Below are 27,500 nucleotides of genomic sequence, written 5' to 3' on the forward strand. Positions count from 1 at the left end.
GAATTCAAGTCCCCGCAAATGAGTTTGGACCACCAATATGGCCGTGGGTTTAAAGTGCAGGTTGCAGGTTGTTGTTATTACGCATAGGCGTAAACATTATTAAACATTGTTTTTAGGCCTAATTTTAGCATTAGTAAAGTTTGGGTTGTAGCATCCCTAACCTCCACCAATAAGGCCGCCTTTTCCATCGCCAACATGTCTGCCGCAAGGTCATGTGAAAACGCCCTATAGAGGTTTTTCACGGCAGCCATGTTACATGGCAGGAAAAATGAAAATGTTTTGCATTAGAAAGAACATTTGTTCCCATAGGGAAAAGAATCCATTGTTCCTGCCATGCAACATGGCTGCCTTGCAAATCCTCTATTGTGTATGCACGTTTTTGTTGAAAATATTTCTTAGTTCTTACCATTAATAATTTTTTTAGTATCATGGTTAATATCATTATTGTATTTAATCCTTGATATGATAATTAAATGAAGTGACTCAAAATATCCAAAGAATTATTTGTGAATCTTATAATGAAGAGACAGTAAACATAAAACCTTTGAGCGGATACCCTACTGGACACGACTAAATCGCCCTTTTAAGTAGTCCTTCAGCGGATGACAAATTACCGTATCCACCATCACGAATGAGCTTAAACAGGCAAGGAAGACGTCACCACAAATTGTTATCTTTACCAATTAAAACAACAGTGTATCAGGGACTGCAAGTGCGATTCTTAATTTTGAAAAAAATTCTGTTGTTCTCAGCCGCTTTCTAACTACTATACACGATATATGAAATTTGGGGTTGTGTGGAAGACGTGAGGACTCGACGACAATTTTTCATTTTCCTATCCAAATCTTTACAGCGCTCAAACCAATTTCAATTTGCTGAATATTTGGTACACATTTTGCGAGTTTAATGACTTGTAATACTCGCAAAGAGATTACAGGAACGCGAGGTCACATTTTCAAGTGACAGTAACGTTCATGGTACGTTGTACGTCTTCGTTGATCCGTGAACAGTACGGTAGATCAACGGTATAAAACGAAGCACAAGAGTGCGTCACAAATTCAACTCACTTGTTTACGCACATCTGAATACTTGAAGATAATCTTTTTCCCAATGCACGAGCGGGCGGAATTCTACGAATCCTACAATTTGATTGGCTCTGCGAGCGGAAGGAATTTTTCTATCTTCCCCGCCAACCCGGTGGGAATCGTAGCCCTGGTTGCGCGAGCTTGTGTGATGCCGCCGCAAGGTTACATGGCTACATTAAAATCTTTTGGACCACGAATACATTTTTTTCAATCCTTTTAAATGTTTTCACAAGTAAACAGTGTTGCTTTACCATTTCATAAATATTGAGAATAGAATCAACCGATCATTGCGGCATTGCCTGATATTTCTCTTTTGACAATCAGCATCGCAAGCCAGCCTTAAGCTGTGGTTCCCAGGCAGCACACCATTTCAGTAAAAAATAATAAACAGGTTATTCACCGCATTTGATCGGTCCATATAGGGTCTCCAGTGCGACCTCGGCCTGCTGCCTTGTCACGCAACGTTCTTTGTTACATCACATCGTCACAATGACGATCTTGATGGCTGCTTTAAGGAGACGAATGGGCGGCATATCTGAAATGACGAACTCACAAAGAAGTAGCCATCACCAGATACCATCATCTTCCGGATATTAAAATTTTTGCAACCCCCGGAAAAAAAGTTATTGTTAATAAATGTCTGGGTTGCACATCAATGACGGTTAGTGACGTAACGAGAAATATCGCTATTTGATGTGTTTCTTGACGTTGAAAGGCCCAAAACAACAACGGCCAGCAGGTGTAAGGTACAGGTCACAGGTCACTGTTATTATATTTCTATGCAGAAACCACCCAAAACCTACACCAAAACCAACGTTCATGCTAAACACCGTTTTTAGGACTAGGTTAGGCAGTAATAAAGCGTTTGGGTGGTTTCCGTATTGGTAGAGCAATGACCTATATGACCTGTACTTTCGACCTGCCTTGATTACAAAACAAACTATATGAGTAAAATCTCGATAGACAAATAACTAATTACTTTCGTAAACACTTTAAACTATAATTTGAATTATATTTAACATAAAACAAACATATATAAGACGAATAGTTTAAGTGCATGCCAAAAGCAACTAGTTTAAATTAAAAAAACTTAGTTAATTAATTGATTAATTATTTAATATTAATAGACTCTTATAAAGGCTTTTAAAGTCGCGATAGCCTATGGTCTATCATTCGAAAGTGTAGGACCTGATAACACAATATTAAATTTGCCGACACGGAAAAAAATTACGCAAGGTATAATATCTTGCAAGGAATTCCTCTCTACATCCAAGTTCGATAAGTTAGGGGATATTGTCCAGCCTAGATATTATTTAAAAACGCGGCTTAAATACTCTTAAGGATGATTGATAACGCCTTAGTACGGTTAGGGATAATGGTTGACGCTTAAGTACGGCTAAGGATGATCAGGGATGCTTAGGTATGCGTAGGGATGACCAAGAATGCTTAAGTACGGCTAGGGGCGATTGAGGATCCTTAAGAACGACGGCTAGGGATGATTAAGAATGCTTAAGTACGTTTGGGAATGCTTAAGTACGGCTGGGGATGAATAAGGATGCTTAAGTACGGCTAGGGATGATAAAGGATGCTTAAGTACGGTTAGGGATAAAGAAGGATGCTTAAGTACGCTTACGGATGCGTAAGTACGGCTAGGGATGATAAAGGATGCTTAAGTACGGTTAGGGATGAAGAAGGATGCTGAAGTACGCTTACGGATGCTTAAGTACGGCTAGGGATGCCTAGGTACGGTTAAGGATGATTAAGGATGCTCAAGTACGGCTAGGGATGAAGAAGGATGCTTAAGTACGCTTAGGTATGCTTAAGTACGGCTAGGGATGATTAAGGATGCTTAAGTACGGTTAGGGATGCTTAGGTATGGCTAGGGATGATTAAGGATGCTCAAGTACGGCTAGGGATGAAGAAGAATGCTTTAGTACGCTTAGGGATGCTTAAGTACGGCTAGGGATGATTAAGGATGCTTAAGTACAGTTAAGGATGCTTAGGTATGGCTAGGGATGATTAAGGATGCTCAAGAACGGCTAGGGATGAAGAAGGATGCTTAGGTACGCTTAGGTATGCTTAAGTACGGCTAGGGATGAGTAAGGATGTTTAAGTACGGTTAGGGATGCTTAAGTACGGCAAGAGATGATTAAGGATGCTCAAGTACGGCTAGGGATGAAGAAGGATGCTTAAGTACGCTTAGGGATGCTTAAGTACGGCTAGGAATGATTAAGGATGCTTAAGTACGGTAAAGGATGCCTAGGTACGGCTAGGGATGATTAAGGATGCTCAAGTACGGCTAGGGATGAGGAAGGATGCTTAAGTACGCTTAGGGATGCTTACCTACGGCTAGGGATGATTAAGGATCCTTAAGTACGGTTAGGGATGCTTAAGTATGGCTAGGGATGATAAAGGATGCTTAAGTACGGTTAGGGATGAAGAAGGATGCTTAAGTACGCTTACGGATGCGTAAGTGCGGCTAGGGATGATAAAGGATGCTTACGTACGGTTAGGGATGAAGAAGGATGCTTAAGTACGCATAGGGATGCTTAAGTACGGCTAGGGATGATTAAGGATGCTTAAGTACGGTTAGGGATGCCTAGGTACGGCTAGGGATGATTAAGGATGCTCAAGTACGGCTAGGGATGAGGAAGGATGCTTAAGTACGCTTAGGGATGCTTACCTACGGCTAGGGATGATTAAGGATGCTTAAGTACGGTTAGAGATGCTTAAGTATGGCTAGGGATGATACAGGAGGCTTAAGTACGGTTAGGGATGAAGAAGGATGCTTAAGTACGCTTACGGATGCGTAAGTGCGGCTAGGGATGATAAAGGATGCTTAAGTACGGTTAGGGATGAAGAAGGATGCTTAAGTACGCATAGGGATGCTTAAGTACGGCTAGGGATGATTGAGGATGCTTAAGTACGGTTAGGGATGCCTAGGTACGGCTAGGGATGATTAAGGATGCTCAAGTACGGCTAGGGATGAGGAGGGATGCTTAAGAACGCTTAGGGATGCTTAAGTACGGCTGGGGATGATTAAGGATGCTTAAGTACGCTTAGGGATGAAGAAGGATGCTTAAGTACGCTTACGGATGCGTAAGTACGGCTAGGGATGATAAAGGATGCTTAAGTACGGTTAGGGATGAAGAAGGATGCTGAAGTACGCTTAGGGATGCTTAAGTACGGCTAGGGATGATTAAGGATGCTTAAGTACGGTTAGGGATGAAGAAGGATGCTGAAGTACGCTTAGGGATGCTTAAGTACGGCTAGGGATGCCTAGGTACGGCTAAGGATGATTAAGGATGCTCAAGTACGGCTAGGGATGAAAAAGGATGCTTAAGTACGCTTAGGGATGCTTAAGTACGGCTAGGGATGATTAAGGATGCTTAAGTACGGTTAGGGATGCTTAAGTGCGGCAAGAGATGATTAAGGATGCTCAAGAACGGCTAGGGATGAAGAAGGATGCTTAGGTACGCTTAGGTATGCTTAAGTACGGCAAGAGATGATAAAGGATGCTTAAGTACAGTTAGGGATGCTTAGGTACGGCTAGGGATGATCAAGGATGCTCAAGTACGGCTAGGGATGAAGAAGGATGCTTAAGTACGCTTAGGTATGCTTAAGTACGGCTAGGGATGATTAAGGATGCTTAAGTACGGTTAGGGATGCCTAGGTACGGCTAGGGATGATTAAGGATGCTCAAGTACGGCTAGGGATGAGGAGGGATGCTTAAGAACGCTTAGGGATGCTTAAGTACCGCTGGGGATGATTAAGGATGCTTAAGTACGCTTAGGGATGAAGAAGGATGCTTAAGTACCCTTACGGATGCGTAAGTACGGCTAGGGATGATAAAGGATGCTTAAGTACGGTTAGGGATGAAGAAGGATGCTGAAGTACGCTTAGGGATGCTTAAGTACGGCTAGGGATGCCTAGGTACGGCTAGGGATGATTAAGGATGCTCAAGTACGGCTAGGGATGAAGAAGGATGCTTAAGTACGCTTAGGGATGCTTAAGTACGGCAAGGAATGATTAAGGATGCTTAAGTACGGTTAGGGATGCCTAGGTACGGCTAGGGATGATTAAGGATGCTCAAGTACGGCTAGGGATTAGGAAGGATGCTTAAGTACGCTTAGGGATGCTTACCTACGGCTAGGGATGATTAAGGATGCTTAAGTACGGTTAGGGATGCTTAAGTACGGCTAGGGATGATTAAGGATGCTTAAGTACGGTTAGGGATGCTTACCTACGCCTAGGGATGATTAAGGATGCTCAAGTACGGCTAGGGATGAGGAGGGATGCTTAAGAACGCTTAGGGATGCTTAAGTACCGCTGGGGATGATTAAGGATGCTTAAGTACGCTTAGGGATGAAGAAGGATGCTTAAGTACGCTTACGGATGCGTAAGTACGGCTAGGGATGATAAAGGATGCTTAAGTACGGTTAGGGATGAAGAAGGATGCTGAAGTACGCTTAGGGATGCTTAAGTACGGCTAGGGATGCCTAGGTACGGCTAGGGATGATTAAGGATGCTCAAGTACGGCTAGGGATGAAGAAGGATGCTTAAGTACGCTTAGGGATGCTTAAGTACGGCAAGGAATGATTAAGGATGCTTAAGTACGGTTAGGGATGCCTAGGTACGGCTAGGGATGATTAAGGATGCTCAAGTACGGCTAGGGATAAGGAAGGATGCTTAAGTACGCTTAGGGATGCTTACCTACGGCTAGGGATTATTAAGGATGCTTAAGTACGGTTAGGGATGCTTAAGTATGGCTAGGGATGATACAGGATGCTTAAGTACGGTTAGGGATGAAGAAGGATGCTTAAGTACGCTTACGGATGCGTAAGTGCGGCTAGGGATGATAAAGGATGCTTAAGTACGGTTAGGGATGAAGAAGGATGCTTAAGTACGCATAGGGATGCTTAAGTACGGCTAGGGATGATTGAGGATGCTTAAGTACGGTTAGGGATGCCTAGGTACGGCTAGGGATGATTAAGGATGCTCAAGTACGGCTAGGGATGAGGAGGGATGCTTAAGAACGCTTAGGGATGCTTAAGTACGGCTGGGGATGATTAAGGATGCTTAAGTACGCTTAGGGATGAAGAAGGATGCTTAAGTACGCTTACGGATGCGTAAGTACGGCTAGGGATGATAAAGGATGCTTAAGTACGGTTAGGGATGAAGAAGGATGCTGAAGTACGCTTAGGGATGCTTAAGTACGGCTAGGGATGCCTAGGTACGGCTAAGGATGATTAAGGATGCTCAAATACGGCTAGGGATGAAAAAGGATGCTTAAGTACGCTTAGGGATGCTTAAGTACGGCAAGGGATGATTAAGGATGCTTAAGTACGGTTAGGGATGAAGAAGGATGCTGAAGTACGCTTAGGGATGCTTAAGTACGGCTAGGGATGTTTAGGTACGGCTAAGGATGATTAAGGATGCTCAAGTACGGCTAGGGATGAAAAAGGATGCTTAAGTACGCTTAGGGATGCTTAAGTACGGCTAGGGATGATTAAGGATGCTTAAGTACGGTTAGGGATGCTTAAGTGCGGCAAGAGATGATTAAGGATGCTCAAGAACGGCTAGGGATGAAGAAGGATGCTTAGGTACGCTTAGGTATGCTTAAGTACGGCAAGAGATGATAAAGGATGCTTAAGTACAGTTAGGGATGCTTAGGTACGGCTAGGGATGATCAAGGATGCTCAAGTACGGCTAGGGATGAAGAAGGATGCTTAAGTACGGCTAGGGATGATTAAGGATGCTTAAGTACGGTTAGGGATGCTTAAGTACGGCAAGAGATGATTAAGGATGCTCAAGAACGGCTAGGGATGAAGAAGGATGCTTAGGTACGCTTAGGTATGCTTAAGTACGGCTAGGGATGAGTAAGGATGTTTAAGTACGGTTAGGGATGCTTAAGTACGGCAAGGGATGATTAAGGATGCTCAAGTACAGCTAGGGATGAAGAAGGATGCTTAAGTACGCTTAGGGATGCTTAAGTACGGCTAGGGATGATTAAGGATCCTTAAGTACGGTTAGGGATGCCTAGGTACGGCTAGGGATGATTAAGGATGCTCAAGTACGGCTAGGGATGAGGAAGGATGCTTTAGTACGCTTAGGGATGCTTACCTACGGCTAGGGATGATTAAGGATGCTTAAGTACGGTTAGGGATGCTTAAATACGGCTAGGGATGATAAAGGATGCTTAAGTACGGTTAGGGATGAAGAAGGATGCTTAAGTACGCTTACGGATGCGTAAGTACGGCTAGGGATGATAAAGGATGCTTAAGTACGGTTAGGGATGATTAAGGATGCTCAAGTACGGCTAGGGATGAGGAGGGATGCTTAAGTACTCTTAGGGATGCTTAAGTACGGCTAGGGATGATTAAGGATGCTTAAGTACGGTTAGGGATGCTTAAGTACGGCTAGGGATGATAAAGGATGCTTAAGTACGGTTAGGGATGAACAAGGATGCTGAAGTACGCTTACGGATGCGTAAGTACGGCTAGGGATGATAAAGGATGCTTAAGTACGGTTAGGGATGAAGAAGGATGCTGAAGTACGCTTACGGATGCTTAAGTACGGCTAGGGATGATAAAGGATGCTTAAGTACGGTTAGGGACGCCTAGGTACGGCTAGGGGTGATTAATGATGCTCAAGTACGACTAGGGATGAAGAGGGATGCTTAAGTACGCTTAAGGATGCTTAAGTACGGCTAAGGATGCGTATGTAACTGTTCCCACTGTAGACAGTGTAGATAGCTGTTCCCATAGTAGACAGTGTAGATAGTTGTTCCTACTGTAGACAGTGTAGATAGCTGTTCCTATTGTAGACACTGTAGATAGCTGTTCCTATTGTAGACACTGTAGATAGCTGTTCCCATTGTAGACAGTGTATGTAACTGTTCCTACTGTAGACAGTGTAGACAGCTGTTCCTATTGTAGACACTGTAGATAGCTGTTCCCATTGTAGACAGTGTAGATAGCTGTTCCCATTGTAGACACTGTAAATAGCTGTTCCCATTGTAGATAGTGTAGATAGCTGTTCCTACTGTAGACAATGTAGATAGCTGTTCCTACTGTAGACAATGTAGATAGCTGTTCCCATTGTAGACAGTGTAGATAGCTTTTCCTACTGTAGACAGTGTAGATAGCTGTTCCTATTGTAGACAATGTAGATAGCTGTTCCCATTGTAGACAGTGTAGATAGCTGTTCCTACTGTAGACAGTGTAGATAGCTGTTCCTATTGTAGACAATGTAGATAGCTGTTCCCATTGTAGACAGTGTAGATAGCTGTTCCTACTGTAAACAGTGTAGATAGCTGTTCCTACTGTAGACAATGTAGATAGCTGTTCCCATTGTAGACAGTGTAGATAGCTGTTCCTACTGTAGACAATGTAGATAGCTGTTCCTACTGTAGACAGTGTAGATAGCTGTTCCTACTGTAGACAATGTAGATAGCTGTTCCCATTGTAGACAGTGTAGATAGCTTTTGCTACTGTAGACAGTGTAGATAGCTGTTCCTATTGTAGACAATGTAGATAGCTGTTCCCATTGTAGACATTGTAGATAGCTGTTCCCATTGTAGACAGTGTAGATAGCTGTTCCTATTGTAGACAATGTAGATAGCTGTTCCTACTGTAGACAATGTAGATAGCTGTTCCTACTGTAGACAGTGTAGATAGCTGTTCCTACTGTAGACAGTGTAGATAGCTGTTCCTACAGTAGACAGTGTAGATAGCTGTTCCTACTGTAGACAATGTAGATAGCTTTTCCTACTGTAGACAGTGTAGATAGCTGTTCCTATTATAGACAATGTAGATAGCTGTTCCCATTGTAGACAGTGTAGATAGCTGTTCCTACTGTAGACAGTGTAAATAGCTGTTCCTATTGTAGACAATGTAGATAGCTGTTCCCATTGTAGACAGTGTAGATAGCTGTTCCTACCGTAGACAGTGTAGATAGCTGTTCCTACTGTAGACAATGTAGATAGCTGTTCCCATTGTAGACAGTGTAGATAGCTGTTCCTACTGTAGACAATGTAGATAGCTGTTCCTACTGTAGACAATGTAGATAGCTGTTCCCATTGTAGACAGTGTAGATAGCTGTTCCTACCGTAGACAGTGTAGATAGCTGTTCCTACTGTAGACAATGTAGATAGCTGTTCCCATTGTAGACAGTGTAGATAGCTGTTCCTACTGTAGACAATGTAGATAGCTGTTCCTATTGTAGACAATGTAGATAGCTGTTCCCATTGTAGACACTGTAGATAGCTGTTCCTACTGTAGACAATGTAGATAGCTGTTCCTACTGTAGACAATGTAGATAGCTGTTCCCATTGTAGACAATGTAGATAGCTGTTCGCATTGTAGACAGTGTAGGTAGCTGTTCCTACTGTAGACAATGTAGATAGCTGTTCCTACTGTAGACAATGTAGATAGCTGTTCCCATTGTAGACAGTGTAGATAGCTGTTCCTACTGTAGACAATGTAGATAGCTGTTCCTATTGTAGACAATGTAGATAGCTGTTCCCATTGTAGACAGTGTAGATAGCTGTTCCCATTGTAGACACTGTAGATAGCTGTTCCCATTGTAGATAGTGTAGATAGCTGTTCCTACTGTAGACAGTGTATATAACTGTTCCTACTGTAGACAGTGTAGATAGTTGTTTCTATGTAGACAGTTCATTTTAGTGTACATGAGGAGTAGCTTACACTTTCCTTTAACTCATTTGCATATATTCGTGATAGCGTATCATGAAATTACGACCCAGTGCAGGCCCGAAAATTGCGCGAAGTTACGGAACCTGATAACTGGGGAAGGGAGAGTAGGGAGTTAATCCCGTATTCATTGCAGTACCCACTGCAGGTCGCCACAAATGAGGACGCCACCCGCCTGAGGAGAGTGTGCCTCTGTTCTTAGACAGAGTGGTAAAGGATTTGTTGCAAAAATGTAAGAATTTGTGAGTAATAGACCTTTTCACGTTTTCTGACGCCAATGTAACCTGTGTAGCCGATGCGAGAAGAGGGAATTGGGGAGAGAGGGGAGGGAGCTAGGAGGGCAAACGTCGCTTAAATTACAGTGAATGTATGGGATTTTGGCCGAATTCAACAAGGCCTGGATTTATATGAATATTGATAGAGTTGACCTCTAGATATCCTCTTTCGAGAGATATTTATAACTTTAATTTTTTATCTCTTGAATAAAGTATTGTATTGTAATTTATGAAGCCGTGTTCCCCCCCCCCCCCCTCCCCATGGCATCAGAAACCGCGAAAAGGTCTATTGCAGAATAAACGCGGCCACTCGAACTTTGTGTGACGGTTCATCGTTCCCGGGTACGCGGCTACTAAGTGGCTAAATGAGTGAGTGACTGTTAACGTACAAATGCGTGAACTGTGGCTCCTTGGCGACGTGTCTCCAGACTCACTTAACGTTAACATTTCCAGCATCTGTCACCCTTTAATTAATCGCACATAGAAGCAATCGCTCCAACCACCCTCATAAGTTCAGACATATTTTCCTGCACTAATGCATATAAGTTCTCTTCTTTCCCCGCAATCATCCCCCTCTGAAATGGTCTTTCAATGGCTGCTGTTAATGCTGAGTCTGTTACTGCCTTCCAAGCGAATGCTTTGCCAACCATAACACAATATTGCAACGCAATCTAAATATTTATACGTTGTCAATAATTTAATTCAGGTATTTATTTATTTTTGTCCCCTTTTTTCTTTCGTCGCTGACTGTTTTAGTATCCTGTATAGTCCAAGATAGTCTCACGATTATTAAATATGTATGTATGTATCCACACTCCAAACACATCTAAGAAAGGGACAGAACTGACCGCCAAGACCGGGCATTTTGAAGGACTAACTCTACAACGCCCTGAAATTAACACACTACGAAGTCGATATATTCTCCTCCAGAAGAATGCGAGGGGCTATCGTATAAGTGTTCCTTCAATTGTTGCACTGACGGGTCTGGTCAGCGAGTTAAAAAGCGCCCTAAGTTTGTGTTAAGGACGTTCGCGCCCATTGTACTGCGCATCGTTACAGCGCACGCAAATTCACATGCCACGTCATGCTTCGAGCGCGCGCGCTAAGTACTAAAATGAATAATAATGATAGGGCAGATGGCCATTGCTATAGCTTTGTTTGGATTTAACGATCTTGGATGCTCTGTGACCCCTACTTTTCTTTTCAGAAACAGATTTTATTTACAATTATCTCCACATTGTCCAAAAATGAACAAAAAATCAATGTGGGAAGTTAAAAAAAGTTCAAGATTTCTGTTCTCGGGACATGGAATCCTGCCATTTTGCGGCTGCAAGGCGCATGAAACTATGGTCGCTAAATGCGAACTTGTTCTTTAAGGAACCTCAACAGTTCACTAAATTCACTTAATGAGTCCACTTAAACAAAGTTTGGTAGAGAACATTTCACTTCAAAGGTGTAATTGCAATATTCTTGGGCTTACAGACACTGTGGCCTTATTCGCTAGAGAGGCCGGATCTTTTCAGATTTAGGGTTTTCTTCCGGGCAGGTTCTCTCCAAAACGAAGTCGGTGACCCACCATTTTTTTTCCATTTCCGACATCACTAACTCATCATCTTTTAATGGTAAAATTTGCAGAAAAAATTCTATGTTAGAAAATTTTCGCGCGAACGTCCTTAAGGACGTTCGCGCCAATTGTTTCTGCGCATCCTTACTGCGCACGCAAATGCACACGCCACGTCATACACGAGCGCGCGCGCTAAGTGATAAAAATGAGAAATGATAGGGCAAAAGGCCATTGCTATAGCTTTGCCTGGATTTAACGGTCTTGGACGTTCGTTGACCCCTATTTTTCTTTCCAGAAACGGATTTTATTTACAATCATCTCCACGTTGTCCAAAAATGAACAAAAAATCAATGTGGGAAGTTGAAAAAAATTCAAGATTTTTGCTCACGGGACGTCAAATCCTGCCATCTTGCGGCTGCAAGGCGTGTGAAACTGTGGTCCCTAAATGCGAACTTGATCTTTAAGGAACCTCACCAGTTGACTAAATTCACTTAATAAGTCCACTTAAACAATATTTGGCAGAGGAGATTTCACTTCAAAGATTTAATTGCAATATATTTGGGTTTACAGACACTGGCCTTATTCGCTAACGAAGCCCGATTTTGTCACATTTTGGGTGTTTTTTCCGGGCATGTTCTCTCCAAAACGAAGTCGGTGACCCCCCATTTTTTTTACATGTCTGACATAACTAACTCATCATCTTACAGTGGTAAAAGTTTCAGAAAATCAATGTTGCACAATTTTCGCGCGAACGTCCTTAAATGCGCTGTACAGATAATAGGGCAGCGGTTTTGTTCAAATTTCATTTCGCGTAGGTACTTCAAATATGGCATTTGTAATGTACCTTTTCTCATGTGCATGATTTTTGATAGTTTGCCCATTTAGTTCTAAGTTGGCACAACAAGAAGATACTTAACTGATTAGAGTGTAATGTGAAGTGCTAGTTTTTGCAAAACGTAATCCTTTCTTGTACAACAAGAAGATACTTAAATAAACATCACGATGCCTAATGCAGTACATTCGTTCTTAGACAGAAAATAGCTATACACAATAGCCACGATACAAAGACTAAGATAAAATAAAGCGTTATTTTCCTCAACCAGGGCAATCAAAGGAAGTATAAGGTGATGTTCCTCTTTTGAATAGAATAGAAAAGAAGCTCTATTAAAATTGCCTCGCAGTCCATATGATGAATTACGCAATAATTTACAATAAATACAGTATAAAATGTAACAATAAGAATTCTAATAAACTCATTATAGCTATAATAATAACAAAAAGGTATATAAGAAGTACTTATATATGTTACTGACTAGACTTAAAATTTTAAATAAAAATTCACAGCGAGGATAAAAGAGTTGTTCGCTCTATCTGTGCGGACGCATGGTGTTATAGGGAGCTTAAGCACGCGCGTTTTTGAGAGGCGGACGGCAACCGTAAGAGAAATTTTCGCGTGCCAGGGCAGTGGCGTCTCCCACATCTTTATACCAATCAGCTCTAATGGGGAAAAGATCTTAGCAATTTAAATGTGATTGTGTGTAAACAAGTTAAAAGAGAAAACAGCTCACTTGCGATTGCCGTCCGCGTCTCAAAAACGTGCGTGCTTAAGCTCTCTATTAACGCTGTACGGGCGCGGCGACGGTTTCTTAGGTTGTATCTAAGAAAGTTAAATGGGGGTAACAAGCCGTTGAGTTTGTGATCTTTATCGAACACTATCCTGTCGAAAACTCGATCACACAATTCACTACACGATTAACTACAAGTGTAATACGTAGGCCAACGCATGTTTTTACCCCCCATATACATTTCATGAAAAATAACTTCTATCGCCATATAATATAAATAACATGATAAGCTGGGGTCGTAGTCCTTTTTTGTGCACCTTCATACCAATCATACGAGCTTGTAAGGGCATTGCCTGAAACTATGATGGGTTTTCAGCTGTATCGTGTCTACGCATTTACGGCATTCTTGATCTTTGCAGTCGGCGTTTCTGCAAAATCCCAGTCAACAACTCACTCCAAACACGACGAGATACACCGCGCCAAAAGCCAGATCGACTGCTTGATTTACAAATTAACTCTGGATTTGAACACCTTTACCGAGAAGAAAGATCTTGCTTCCGCCATGGAGAAAGACGCTGAGAAATTGGCTAGAATCGCTGCAGAAGAAATCGCTTTGGTGAAACCAGTCCAGCAACTTTTGGAAAAGCTAGCCAAAGGGAACACTTCGAATCACAATCAAACTTGTTTCGCAAAAAGGGGTGGCAAAATACAGGTGCAAATTGAAGCTAACGAATCCGCTCTTCCAAAACACTACACTATAACTGTACCAGGTAAATATTAGTGTGATATTCTATAGTAATGTTACTTTGAGAGAAGCTGCAATCTTGTAATGATAGAAGCAAAAGTAAACAGCTTGGCTCACGCTTAATGATTACTTAAGAACGCTATTGACTGAAAACGTATAACATCAGTTCTCCTTTATGATGTTTCAATTGGAAATTTCACTTACTGTGGTTCAGACATATTGCACAAGAGCATTTAATGCCTGGATAATAAGAAAGGCGTGACTATCCCATTGAAAGCCACTTAGCGGTTGCTTTCCTGTAGTGATGATATTAGGCTATCTGTGAATAAAATCCTAAAGTGGGACCATTCAAACGAAATCGACCATACTTTTCTGTTGTGTTACTAGTTGTGCCGTAAAAGGTCTTACAATCTTTCGAGTCTGTGGATAAAATCTCAAAGAGTGATTGTTGAAATAAAAGTTTAATACTAGTGAGGCGTATTTTTCTAATACACAAATTCGCCCTTTGTAGATTAAAATGAACTTGTCGTATTAGCATTTGAGTTAACGAGAAACGCGTCTTCGCGGTGTTTTCATTGGACAATCAAACATAACTTTTCCTTTCGTTGAACTCTCTCAGACACCCGTCTTTTTTTTTCTCAGTAAACAACCGAGAACTGATTGATCGCGGATTAACACGTAACGACGGGGATGACTTACGAGTCTATTACCATGACCACAGACGACATTATGTTCAATTAGACCGCGTCATTAAAAGCCAGGGAACAAAGTCCGCCACTGTCCAGTTCAGATTGCAGGCTCCTATATCGGCTAACACTGTTGCAACCTCGTTCCCAGGGTCCTCTCCTACTCGGCCACTGGGGCCGAGTAGGAGAGGACCCTGGGAACGAGGTTGACACTGTTGATGGTTCCTCATATTCCTTGGTGATGGGTGATTTGGTCAGCGGTAGCACTAAGGATAATCCCGAAAAAGTGTATGCTTTTTATGATGACTTCTCCAGTTCAACGCTGAAAAAAGACTGGGTTAAGACATGGGGACAATGGAGTGTACAAAATGGGCGACTGCTAGGAAGCACAATGCAAACTGAACATCTAAACGGCGATAGAGTCGAGGTCGGAGTCTATCTCAAAACTGGATTTCACTGGAAAGACGTGGAGGTCGAGCTTGACTTGATGGAGATCAGTTGGCTGAAACTCGCTGCGCCTGGACCATTTCTACGTTTGAGTAATGTGAATCCCAGCAACACAACTGGATGGTGGATAGAATACTTCCTGGGAACTCCTTATATCTCCTACTTCAGACCGCTAACTAACAACAAAGATAGCGCATGGCAATACCAAAAAATGCTACCAACTGCCTTCCAGTCAAACAAATGGTTCCACCTTCACTATCGAGTGATGGGAAACAGATTTTGGCAGTGGGTGAATGGAAAACTGGTACATAGTAACTGGAAAGTGGCAAAAGAATGGAAGATACCTGCAGGAACCCTAGGAATGGGCTGCCACCGGTCTCCCCACAACTGTAAAACACTGTACGACAACATCAAGGTGACGCTTCTGGTTGCCACAGCCCCGACGATCACTTTGGGGTTGCTCCAGCCTTTGTTCCTCCCGAATAGTGCTCTTCTGGGTGACAAGAAGCTGCCCGCGGACTCGTGCAAGCAAATCCATGATGCCAGTCTTGTCAACAACACACCGCGCGCAAAGAATGGCGTTTACTGGATCAAGACAGATCTACAAGGAAGCTCAGCAGTCCAGACCTTCTGCGATATGAAAAATGGAGGATGGACTCTTGTTGGCAAAATCAGTGGAAAAGTCGGCAACATTTATGAGAAATGGCTGGTGTCCAACTACAACACTGATGAGCTGAAAACTGCAAAGATCTCAAAACGCAATCAGTTCGCTTGTCTTGACGCGCGCAGTTTAGCAGTGGAGGAAGCCTCTACGGTGATGTTGTCCAGCGGCGAGATGACGGATGGCTCAGGAAGTAAGTGGGTGATGTGGCGGTTGCCCGGTGACAGAGAAAAAACCTCGTTCTGGGATCATTCTGTAGGCTTATCAGCCCTGAAGGCTGCTGTACAGAAACCAGTGATGGTGATTGCTTGGAATGGAAACAAAAAGGTAAGACGAGTCAAAGCTCGTTTCCAAATAGACAAATGAGACCTTCAATATAATCTTAAACGGCTATAAGGTTCGGATTTCTCGAGACAATTCGAAGTAGCAAGCAGGCCCTTAGAACAGCGAGATAAAACAGTCTTTAAAAAAACTTACATTAAAGCAGTTAACATTTAAGTCGGATCACCAACGTAACATCAAGTCAATATCTCTAAAAATATATATCTTAAGCAAAAAACCCGTAATTCACTAACAAACGAGAGAAAACATAGTTCATATAGTTAGCCACGCACTACAGATTCATACACATGTCAAAATCAGAAAAACCAAAAAGGAAAAATTCTAGGAGGGGAGGCCTTAAGGAAACTACGAGTGATCGACTGAAGCAAACAGCGAAGTAAATGGGAGCTAATTCAATTTTCACAATATTTGTAATTTCTTTCTTTGTGGCAGACCTGTTTCCAAAACAAGTTTGGGATAATGCCGTTTACTGCACATGGCGGATCATACCCTTATGCATCATTCAACACTGAAGGAAACACTGCTACAAATGACAACTGCATGGCTGTTGGGGTGATGTCAAAAGGTTCCACTGCGCATGGCTGCTCACAGAATGGCAATGGTTACGACAGTCCAAGCAGTGATTCTGATTGGCCAAACACATCATACTCTCACCAGTCTCCTTATGTGGTCGTCTGGCTCAAGTAACTAAACGACAGCCTTTTTGATATTTTTGCTTTGCTTTGCGAATTTTCATAGTTTGCTTCACAAATGTTTTCCTTCACCAATATTTTTTAGAGAAAAACAGGGAATAATATGAAATAATAAAATGACGATTTTTGAAAAAAGTTTCTTGATTTCCGGTGGAATTCAGAACACGAGCACAGGTTTACTGTTTTGATGATAACGGAAACCATCAAGTTTTGTCGCAAAAGGAACAGAAAAGTTGAATTTTAATTTACCCTTTCACTCGTGTTTCACTCCCAAGATCGAAACGTGCATTCTCCTAACAAGTAAAACAGATTTATTTGTTGGGTAGCCATGAGAATTTGGTATCACATCAAGATCACACCTGTTAATTAAGCTGATAAGTATCTTCATTCTCAATACCTATCTGACTGACATTCCACTGAAATTGTGAACAGAGTTTACTTGCTGATCACTCCTGGGAGTCAATGGGTAAATTAATGTTGACTTAATATGCATAATTATGCAATAAAAACTGTTTAATTAATGGTAAGAAATTTTCGAGTTAGATTAGTTAAGTCAAGAAGACTTTCCTCTTAGGTAAAAAGCAAGATCTCAAAAACCATAGCCTGTATCCTGAATGATTCTTGTCTGCACGCATGTTAGAAGAACAGTGAAGACAAATGACCTCAACATGTGTAAAAGTGATTTGGTCACTTTTTGATTCGCTTGCTTGATTTATAATCTTTGGTTTTAGAAATGAAAAATATGTTTTAAGATTGACGTTTAGGGTTAGCTAAGCAAAGCTGTTAAAAAAAAAAAAAAGGGAAAAAACAATAAAATGGTGCTGGGAAACACTTGTGTGAAGTCCTCATTTCCTGAAGCAGAATCAATGCCACAGCTATGTTTGTGAAGGAAAGAAGAAAGAAGGAAGAATCTTCTCGCACAATTGCAATTAAAAAGGCATACAGAATAAATAGTTTCTCCCAATTCACGTTGTAAATCAATTTTCCAGTTGCGAAGACTGAGGCAATAAAGAAAAACCATACTGCAAATATTGCCTGTCTTAAAGTTTGGCGCTACGGGCAAATTCCGCGCACAGATGAACAATTTATTTACATTTACCTCTTTGCAGAATTCTCATGCAAAACACAGGAATTTCTACAATCGGCGTCAAAATTGTTGAAACACTCTTATTCTTTAGAGTCGATTTCTAGCTCGGCGGCGCAAATGGCCCCCTCCCCCGCACCCCCGGGACAATGTTGTGTTTTTCTGTTTTCTACGAGCCTTGTCGACAGCGGTACAACATTGATTAGGGTGGGGGAGGGAGGGGTATCCCGGAAACGTACTTTCTGGACAAGTTTTCTTTGCAAACAATGAATGTGTCGTTGCCAGTGTGCTCTGTTGGCAACTGTCTCAACTAATTTTGTCGCCGATTGTAGCTAGTGTGAAGATTCTTTCTCTATTCATTAGCAATCACCCTTTCAAATTTCAGAGAAATCGATCCAGCCACAAATAGTTTACAAATTTTTTCAATTAGATGATGAAAGGTCAATCCAATGCCCGGCATATTTGGGCGTGATTGAGCGATCAAGTCACGTGTGATACTTTTTCAATATTTTTTCACAAAATGTTACCAACTCGTCCTCAAGTATCACCTCAGAAGACAAGAACATCATCCTATTTGAAAAGCTTAATCTCTGCAAAAAGTAGGTTCTGGAGGTAATTTTGAGAGTGGAACACACGTTTACCGCCAAAAGTATTGTAAGACTGCGAGGAATAACACAACAGAACAGAAACAGAAACACAACAGAAAGCAGCTAACGTCACTTTGACCTGAAACTCTTTTACTACTGCCAAGAAAACCATCCAGATATCTTTGCTAGGCTCTAAAGAAGATTTAAAAACAGATTTCTACACAAAGTAAAAGCCTCCTTTGGCGACCGAAGACTCGCAAAGTTAGACAAATAAATAAATAAATAAATAAATATATATACCTTTTAGTGTAGCTTTTCAAAAAATACGATTGTGGACCTGTGGAAGACGTCAGGCAACAACTATTTCAAACTTAAAGAAAGGAGTAAGGGATGTGATTGAGGTTTTACATTGCTTATTAACTTTCCATTTATTTGTTTGTATTTGATATATATCCATATGTTTACATTGGTCTGTTTTATGGAAATATCAGCTATTGTTTAAGGATAGAAATATCTTTACATCCAGTTTTTGGATAGGAATATTTTTATTTTTAAGGTGGTCTATCTTCTATGGGGTCACTGTCTTGTACCATTTACTGCCATTTAATTGTAAAAAAATAAATTAAAAAAACCCTTCCCCTGGACATCCGGTCAGTTAGAACAGACCATTGCTTACGTGAATGTCAATGGCGCCTGCGCCTCGTTACTAAATAAGCCACTGTGGGAGTTTCAATACACATGCGCATGTCAGGATAAAAAGAACCGCATAATTTTTCGTTGGCCTTTGTTAAGGAAAAAAGCTGCAAGAATTTGTATCCAATTTTCGCAGTTTTAGTATGTGCTGTTTTCATTTGCGACGCGCGCATGTGTTTTGGAACAACTGGCTTATTAGGTAACGATGACGAAACGCAAAAACTCGATCAGTTCTACCGAAGCATATTTGTTTGTCTGTCGCAACTCGCGTTTTTACTGTTTGTGTGTTGGTCTGTCTGGTCTGTGAGTCGGTGTAATGGACTGACTGACGGTCCACTGGCTGTCTGAACTGGCTCATCAATAAACTTCCCGGAATCGACTGGGCCATCAACCAAGTGAGCATATGATTGACAAAGACTGACAAACGGATTGACAGCACCATCGCTGTCGTGAATTCTTAAGCAGACAGCCGGCACCGCATACTGAACAGCGCGGATGGGCAAGTTCACGTTTTCTTTGCTATTTCAAGCAATCCTTTGTGATTCGGAATCATATCAATAATGCCAAGCGTTACGATGGTTTAGAGGTCGAAAACGTAATTTCCCTTTTCGTTTTCATGTAACTCATGCAAGTCTTCGTCTAAATGTGCTGTCAATTCTTGCATTAAGACATCCAAAGCCTGAAGTTGAAGATAAAAAGGAGAAGAAAAGACGCTTTATTGACTCATTTCAACACACGAGGAATTAAGTGAGGAAGTTTGTTTTTGGTTTTTGCGGCTCTAAAACCCCGTCTACATGAACAATTTTTTTCCTATTGTCACAAAAATTGCTTGAGTAGACGGGGCTTAAGAGACACTGAAAAACTACACAGTTTCCTTTGCATAGCTGTTTCAACCTAGTCTTTGTTACTCAACGCTTTCGGTCGAACTCGGAACTCGTGACTTGAACCTCTGCTATGGGATTTTTATTTTCTTCGAGGGCTAGCTCCGGGCGGTTTGGATGGATTTTCGATCAAGAAGTACGCGAAGAAGCGTGAATCTTTCGGCCATTTTCTCTCGAAACATCCACACCGTTTATAACGGTAAAGACTTGTTTCCATATCTCAAAGTGCCCTTGGACTTGAGGTGCCTGGGAATGAAATGAAATCACTGGAATCGGTCAGTGTAAAATGCAGATTGACGTTACACTGTAACTGTTGAAAAAGTCCAAACCTCTTAGAAATGCTAACCTTAAGCCCAATTAGGCCTAAAACAATATTTAGCCTTAACTGTTAGCATTCCGATTCCAGTAATTTAATTTAATTCCCAGGCACCTCACCTCCAAGGGCACTTTGAGATATGATACGAGTCTTTAACGTTTATAACAATTCCATTCATGGAAAGCTGGTACACACTTTACCATGAGGAATAACTTGGAATAATCGCGAAATGATTGATGTTTTTCAGCCAACGGCCTCGTAGCCACCTCCCTTGCTCAGTCCCCTCTTATAAGGGTCTTCCACTTACCACATCACAAAACACTTTTTCGTGAAATCTTCTCACAACTGAGTTACTCTGTGTCGCTTCTAAGTCATCATTTATGGCTAAATACTGCGAGGTCAGCAACCCGCAAATAATACCTGTTGACAAGAGGAGGCGACGTATTAAACTACGACTTCAAAAAAAGGAGTTAAGGAGAGACCTGTTGATTGCGTCATCCAACATCCCATAAATCATTTTTATCTTCCATAAACCACAGGCCTCGTCTCACCACAACCCTTGTACCGAGTCACTGTGCCACGTTAAAGTGGCAGTTTCACGGTTTTGCGCATGTCCAAGCTTTGGCGCTAGCAGTTGTAAATTTCACGATTTCTTACTGAACCATATGATGTTCATTAATCACTGAGAGTATTACAGTAAATACACTGAATGACTGAGGCCCAAATTTGCTGGAAGATAATGCCGGTTTACACAGAAAATATCAAATTTAATTTTAGCCTCGAATTTATTGTACCGGTCGAACATTTTATTGTAGGCACGAGTTGTCATAAAGGACGAGTTATCTATTCGCATTCAGTTGGTTCATAACACAAAGAAAATGATTACAAAATTAATTCCCAATTGGTAATTACACTTCCAGGGCATTGTTTCCTTTTCCTACATCAGTGCTTTCAGTTGTTTCAATAACAATGAAATTAAAAGGGCTGAAATGACAGTTTGCCCATACGCAGAGACGTGAAACTCTCCCTTTAAACATACCACACACTAGCTATTCGAAAAGACCAAAGCACGGAGTTCCCGGTGTTATTGTCTCTCAGTAATTAGCCACTATCAAAAATACCATAATACTCTTTGTTTGTCCCTCCAAAATTTTGCATAAGGATTGTTCCAGTTTCTCTTGGGAACATTGTTAAGTCCCAAAAGAAAATAAAAACAATGCTTATGCAAAGTTTTGGAGGGACAAACAAAGAGTATTGCGGTATTTTTGAGAGTGGCTAATTGAAAACTGCGTAATAAGCAGTCTGAACCGGCAAAATCCCCCAAATAGAATTGTAAATTAGGCCTGAAAAGCTCCGAGGGGAGTGACTAATACATGAACCTACTTTACAAAAATGTGAAAAGCGCGCAGGGTCAATGTTATTGCTCAATAGATCCATTCCATTTTAGTTTTTCTCTTTCTTTCTTCCGGCCTTTTTTTCTTTTTCGCTTTCGTCTACGTTGTGGTTGGCGGCGTAAAGACCCGCCCAAACGAATGCAACAAGGCCCAAAGGAGTTGATGGTTCTGCAGATGTTGGATGGTGTTGGAAGTTGTGTGCACAACGGACGCAAAAACTCCCAACAAAGTAAGGACGTGCAGTGTATTATGGGAAGGATACTACCCATAAGACTTTGTAAACTTACAAAATTCGGCTGCCATCTTGCTGAGTAGCTATCTCCATGGAGACCTTATGTAATGCGCGCGCGTGGCCCCAACAATGTTGGAAAAGCTGTGCAAACGTATACAACATACCATCTAAAACCTGATCTGTGTAATCACTGAAGTAAAGTGATGAGCCATCACCAGCCAATTGATTCAACAAGTGCTGCAGGAACAAGGCATCAAGGAAATGATCTTTAGCAAACAAAGAAACCTGCAAAGACCAAAGGAAAAAGACAAAAAAAGATTTATCATTCGATACATTTTTTCTTTCGTCTCATTGGAGGACAACCCGCTACGAGAGCTGCAGATAACTGCCAGCAAATGAGAGTTTGGTCATGCGTATTAACATCTAACTGTGATTTGCTGCAAATGCAAAATTTATTGAGATCTTATGTAATTTTATCTACGCCTTTCTGTATCAAACGCGAAATTTTCTGGAAATGATAAACAAAACTCGACGAATCTAGCAAAATTGCTAACGAATCTCAAAGTGCTCAGTAGCCTAAAATTCTTGTTTAATTCCCACAGTTTGGACGACATTTTGGCAATGTACAAAAGGAACCATTTCAGCCTTTCTTCTACCAATAAAATTGTGCGAGCTTCTTAGACACTGACTGGGTCAATCACAGTGACCGGCGCAAAAAAATTGCCTGCGGCAATTTGAAAGAGCAGACTCAATTTCTGGAAAGCCCAACCTCCTTTCCAGGGTCTCTCTTCTCTTCTTCCTTTGTCGAGGCAGGGAAGAGAGGCCCTGGGAACGAGGTTGTACCAAGCCTAACTGACTCTTTTCTGAGGAGTCAAGAGAGGCTCCGCTACAACATGATTATTATTGACAGTTGCTAATGACAATGTGTTCATGATAGTTACCTTCTCAATCTGTTTGTTTCTGTTACTCTCTGCTATATCACGCCACAACTCAATTATCACTTGTCGTAACTGAGGTTGTATAACTTCATCGATGATGCCATTGATTACATCATCATCTTTGACTTGCTGTATCGCCTCGAACACCTACAGCGTAAGAATTTAACTCATGTGAATGCATACAATGATTTCCACATTCATGCGCAAGAGCGGTGCATCTACCAGTAAATAAACCACATGGGGCAACAATTGCAGGATTCAATTTAAGCCCTTCACAATCTGCATTTTCGCTATACGGTGATCTTACACGAACCGATTTGATAACACAACAAAAGTTTTCTGATGTAACATGGGGCACAGGTCGATTTTAAAGCAACATTTTGTTATGGCAACCTGTTGCAGGTTTTTGAAGCGCTTTCAAAAACCTGCAACATTGCTGCCCGAATTTTGTTTGAGCTGGTGCGTGTATCACAACCGCCCCACACATCGTCCCAGAATGCACCACGGAGAACCGGAATTAGTCACGTCAACAGTGTCCGCCATATTTGTCGCCCGCGATTTGTCAAGCAGGAGCCTGGGCTAAAATGTTGCGAGCAATAATGCGCTAAAAATCGGCTCGTGTAACATCACCTTTAGTACGAAAACTTGAGAAAGGGAAGATTCCTTTCTTCGTCTTGTCTAAATGTTTCCTCAATATACGATTGTTCAAAAGCACATAAAGAAAATGAGTAGTATGCATATTTTGTTTTCTTTAGAACCTTTATCTGAAGGCATATTATTTGTTTTGGTGAAAAATACATCTCATATTTTCACCAGTACGAATTTGTTGAAAAAATGCCATCGAAAAGAATCACTGAATACACAAATATAACGTGATTGGCAATATGTCAGTTGAGGTCAAAACGTACTGAGCCTGTCAATATTAAACATTTATTCCCTGAAATGGAGGTGACTAAGGGTAGACTGATATTTACCGAGCCAGGAGGCGAACGGATAAATATCCATCACCTTGTGCCAACACTGAGGTGAACACGTGAAAAAATTAAAATAACAAGAAGCCATTTTGTTCCTCTACTTATCACCTCAGATATGACCTATCTCAATGCCTGAAAAGCTCATCCAAATTGGGTGGCAAAACTAGTGAACGATAAACGGAAACTAAGGAAACCGCAATGATATTTATGTTTCGTCAGCAAAAAATTCTCTACACACCCAGAGTTTCATAAACGAACGGAGCAAAGTTCGGAGTTGTTATGAACATAATCGCCACACTGGCAGATTTTTTGCAACGCATAAATTATGACCTTTATCGTTTCAAGAAAAATAACTTGTGAGCCTTCCAAGAATAGAGTACACTATCAATCGAAGAAAAAAACCTTAGTTCTCTAATTTAACCCTGTTTGAAGGCATGAGTTCGAATTCATCATTCTTTGCTAGCTTCAAAAAGGATGAGGGCTAATCCGAAAAAAAAAAAAGGCCAATTTTCTTTAAAATTGAAAATGGTCTTGGCGAGGTTCGCTTAGCTATGCATGATCAGTCTTAAAAAAAGGTCATTTCATTCATCGTGGATAAATCGACGAAAATTTACATACTGGTGCATGTATCTCCTTACAAAACATTATGGTGCAGACTCATTACACTCACTGTTAGACAGAAAATAGCAACACAAATAAGAACTCAGTCTCAATACAAAAACTCTTCAACAACAAGAAAGATAGAAGGGGTAGTTTCTAAAGAAACTGTAGTGCTGCGTCGGTGGGGAAGTAGTATACAAAGAAAGATATATCTTCTATAACCATAACAATTAAAGGAACGTATTAGGTGATGTTCCTATTTTTATCCTGATATACATTTCATGAAAAATAACTTGTAAGCTTAACTCCAATGGATATCATATGATATATAATAAGTATAGAAAAGACTTGTAGTGCTTTCTTGCAATAAAAAACGAGTTATTTCAGATTGTAAGTGCGTTGTCCAAAATGGGTTTTCAGCTTTATCTCGCCGCAGTTTTTACGGCATTCTTGGTGTTGGAACATTGTGCAGGTAGCGCTGAACAATCCCAGTCAACAAATCGCTCCAAACACGACGAGATACACCGCGCCAAAAGTCAGATCGACTCCTTGATTTACAAATTAACTCTGGATTTGAACACCTTTAACGAGAAGAACGATCTTGCTTCCGCCATGCAGAAAGACGCTGAGAAATTGGCTCGAATCGCTGAAGAAGAAATCGCTTTGTTGAAACCAGTTCAGCACCTTTTGGAAAAGCTGGCCAACGGTAACACTTCGAATCGCAATCAAACTTGTTTCGCGAAAAGGGGTGGCAAGATACAGGTGCAAATAGAAGCCAAAGAATCCGCTCTTCCAAAACACTACACCATAAATATACCAGGTAAATATATTAGTGTGATATTCCATAGTAACGTCACTTTGAGAGAAGCTGCAATCTTGCAATGATAGAAGCAAAAGTAAATGGCTTGGCTTTACGATCAATGATTACTTAAGAACGTTATCGACTGAAAATGTATGACATCAGTTGTCCTTTACCATATTTCAATTGGAAATTTCACTTACTGTGGTTCAGTTGCGCTGCACAAGAGCATTTAATGCCTGGATAATACAATAAGCCGTGACCATCGCAATGAAAGCCACATAGCAGTTGCTTTCCTGTAGTAATGTTATTACGCTATCTTTGAATAAAATCCTTAAGTGGGACCATTCAAATGAAATCTACAATACTTTCGCGTTGTGTTTGTTGCTAGTTGTGCAGTAAACGTCTTGCATCTTTCGATTCTGTGGATAAAATCCCAAACAGTGACTCATCAAATGAAAGTTCCTGAGGGGTATTTTTCTAATGTACAAATTCGAATATTGTAGATTAAAATGAACTTGTCTTAAGAGTATTTGCGTCAACCAGAAATGAGTCTTCGCGGTATCTTCATCGGACAATCAATCATATATTTTCATTTCGTTGAGCTCTCTCACACATCCGTCCTTTTTTTTCTCAGTAAACCACCGACAACTGATTGATCGCGGATTAACACGTAACGACGGGGATGATTTGCGAATCTATTACCATGAAAACAGACGACGTTATGTTCAATTAGACCGCGTCATAAAAGGCCTGGGAACAAAGTCCGCAACTGTCCAGTTCAGATTGCAGGCTCCTATATCAGCTAACAATGTTGATGGTTACTCATATTCCTTGGTGATGGGTGATTTGGTCAGCGGTAGCGCTAAGGAGAATCCCGAAAAAGTGTATGCTTTTTATGATGACTTCTCCAGTTCAACGCTAAAGAAAGACTGGGTTAAGGCCTGGGGACAATGGAGTGTACAAAATGGGCGACTGCTAGGAAGCACAATGCAAACTAAAGATCGAAACAGCGATTTTGTCGAGGTCGGAGTCTATCTCAAAACTGGGTTTCACTGGAAAGATGTGCAGGTTGAGCTTGACTTGATGGAGACCAGTGGGCTAAAAAACACTGCGACTGGACCATTTCTACGTCTGAGTAATGTAAATCCCAACAAGACAACAGGATGGTGGCTACAATATTTCCTGGGAGCTCCTAATCACTGTTACTTGAGGCCTCAAGCTAATAACAAAGATGGCAGCTGGAAATATGGAGGGAGGTTGCCCACGGCCTTTCAGTTAAACAAATGGTTTCATATCAAGTATCGAGTGATTGGAAACAGATTTTGGCAGTGGGTCAATGGCAAACTGGTTCATAACAATTTGAAAGTGGAAAAAGAATGGGAGATACCTGCAGGAACTCTAGGACTGGGCTGTCATAAGTCTAGTCTTAACTGTAAAACACTGTACGACAATATCAAAGTGACACTTCTGGTTGCTAAAGACCCGAAGATCACTTTGGGGTTGCTCCAGCCATTTTTCTTCCCGAATAGTGGTCTTCTGGGTGACAAGAAGCTGCCTGCAGACTCCTGCAAGCAAATCCATGATGCCAGTCTTGTCAACAACAAACCGCGCGCAAAGAATGGCGTTTACTGGATCAAAACAGATCTACAAGGAAGCTCAGCAGTCCAGACCTTCTGCGATATGAAAAATGGAGGATGGACTCTTGTCGGCAAAATCAGTGGAAGAGTCGGCAACATTTACCACAAATGGCTGGTGTCCAACTACAACACTGCGGAGCTTAAAACTCCAAAGATCTCAAAACGCAACCAGTTCGCTTGTCTTGACGCGCGCAATTTAGCAGTGGAGGAAGCCTCAAGGGTGATGTTGTCCAGCGGCGAGATGACGGATGGCTTAGGAAGTAAGTGGGTGATGTGGCGGTTGCCTGGTGACAGAGAAAAAGCCTCGTTCTGGGATCATTCTGTAGGCTTATCAGCCGTGAAAGCCGCTTTACAGAAACCAGTGATGGTCATTGCTTGGAATGGGAAAACAAAGGTAGGACGACTAAGCTCTAATCAACAAATGGGACCTTCAGTATAACCTTTAAAAGGCTGCAAGGCTGTAACCGTGCAATGTAGTAGTACTAGATGCGATGTTTTCAACTACCTTGTTCCCGGTAGTAGTTTTATGAGCCATACAACCAAGAGAAGCTATACTATAAATTATCAGCTAGATTATAATTCTTAT

The 27,500-nt window shown here is 41.4% G+C and overlaps 3 protein-coding genes across 3 annotated transcripts in view; 2 read left to right on the forward strand and 1 right to left on the reverse strand.

The window, feature by feature from the left end:
- The first annotated feature begins 13,513 nt into the window (after positions 1–13,513).
- LOC138030743 (uncharacterized) lies at positions 13,514–17,605 on the forward strand. Its single transcript, XM_068878620.1, has 4 exons — positions 13,514–13,973; positions 14,591–14,766; positions 14,840–16,069; positions 16,517–17,605. Exons 1-4 carry the CDS (start codon positions 13,565–13,567, stop codon positions 16,769–16,771), a joined length of 2,070 nt encoding a protein of 689 aa, XP_068734721.1. The 5' UTR covers positions 13,514–13,564; the 3' UTR covers positions 16,772–17,605.
- A 1,258-nt stretch (positions 17,606–18,863) lies between these two features.
- LOC138029949 (uncharacterized) overlaps positions 18,864–27,500 on the reverse strand; it is a 36,656-nt gene continuing 28,019 nt past the window's right edge. The window contains exons 8-11 of the mRNA XM_068877796.1: positions 22,905–23,048; positions 22,128–22,248; positions 20,645–20,757; positions 18,864–19,819 (exon numbers count right to left, since the gene is read on the reverse strand). Of these exons, the coding sequence (XP_068733897.1) occupies positions 19,721–19,819; positions 20,645–20,757; positions 22,128–22,248; positions 22,905–23,048 (477 nt within the window). The 3' untranslated portion in view covers positions 18,864–19,720. The remainder of the gene's footprint in view (positions 19,820–20,644; positions 20,758–22,127; positions 22,249–22,904; positions 23,049–27,500) is intronic.
- LOC138029947 (uncharacterized) overlaps positions 24,742–27,500 on the forward strand; it is a 4,688-nt gene continuing 1,929 nt past the window's right edge. The window contains exons 1-2 of the mRNA XM_068877794.1: positions 24,742–25,295; positions 25,912–27,308. Of these exons, the coding sequence (XP_068733895.1) occupies positions 24,884–25,295; positions 25,912–27,308 (1,809 nt within the window). The 5' untranslated portion in view covers positions 24,742–24,883. The remainder of the gene's footprint in view (positions 25,296–25,911; positions 27,309–27,500) is intronic.

The sequence above is a fragment of the Montipora capricornis genome, chromosome 13, assembly GCF_036669925.1.
Source record: "Montipora capricornis isolate CH-2021 chromosome 13, ASM3666992v2, whole genome shotgun sequence".
Taxonomy (NCBI): Eukaryota; Metazoa; Cnidaria; class Anthozoa; order Scleractinia; family Acroporidae; genus Montipora; species Montipora capricornis.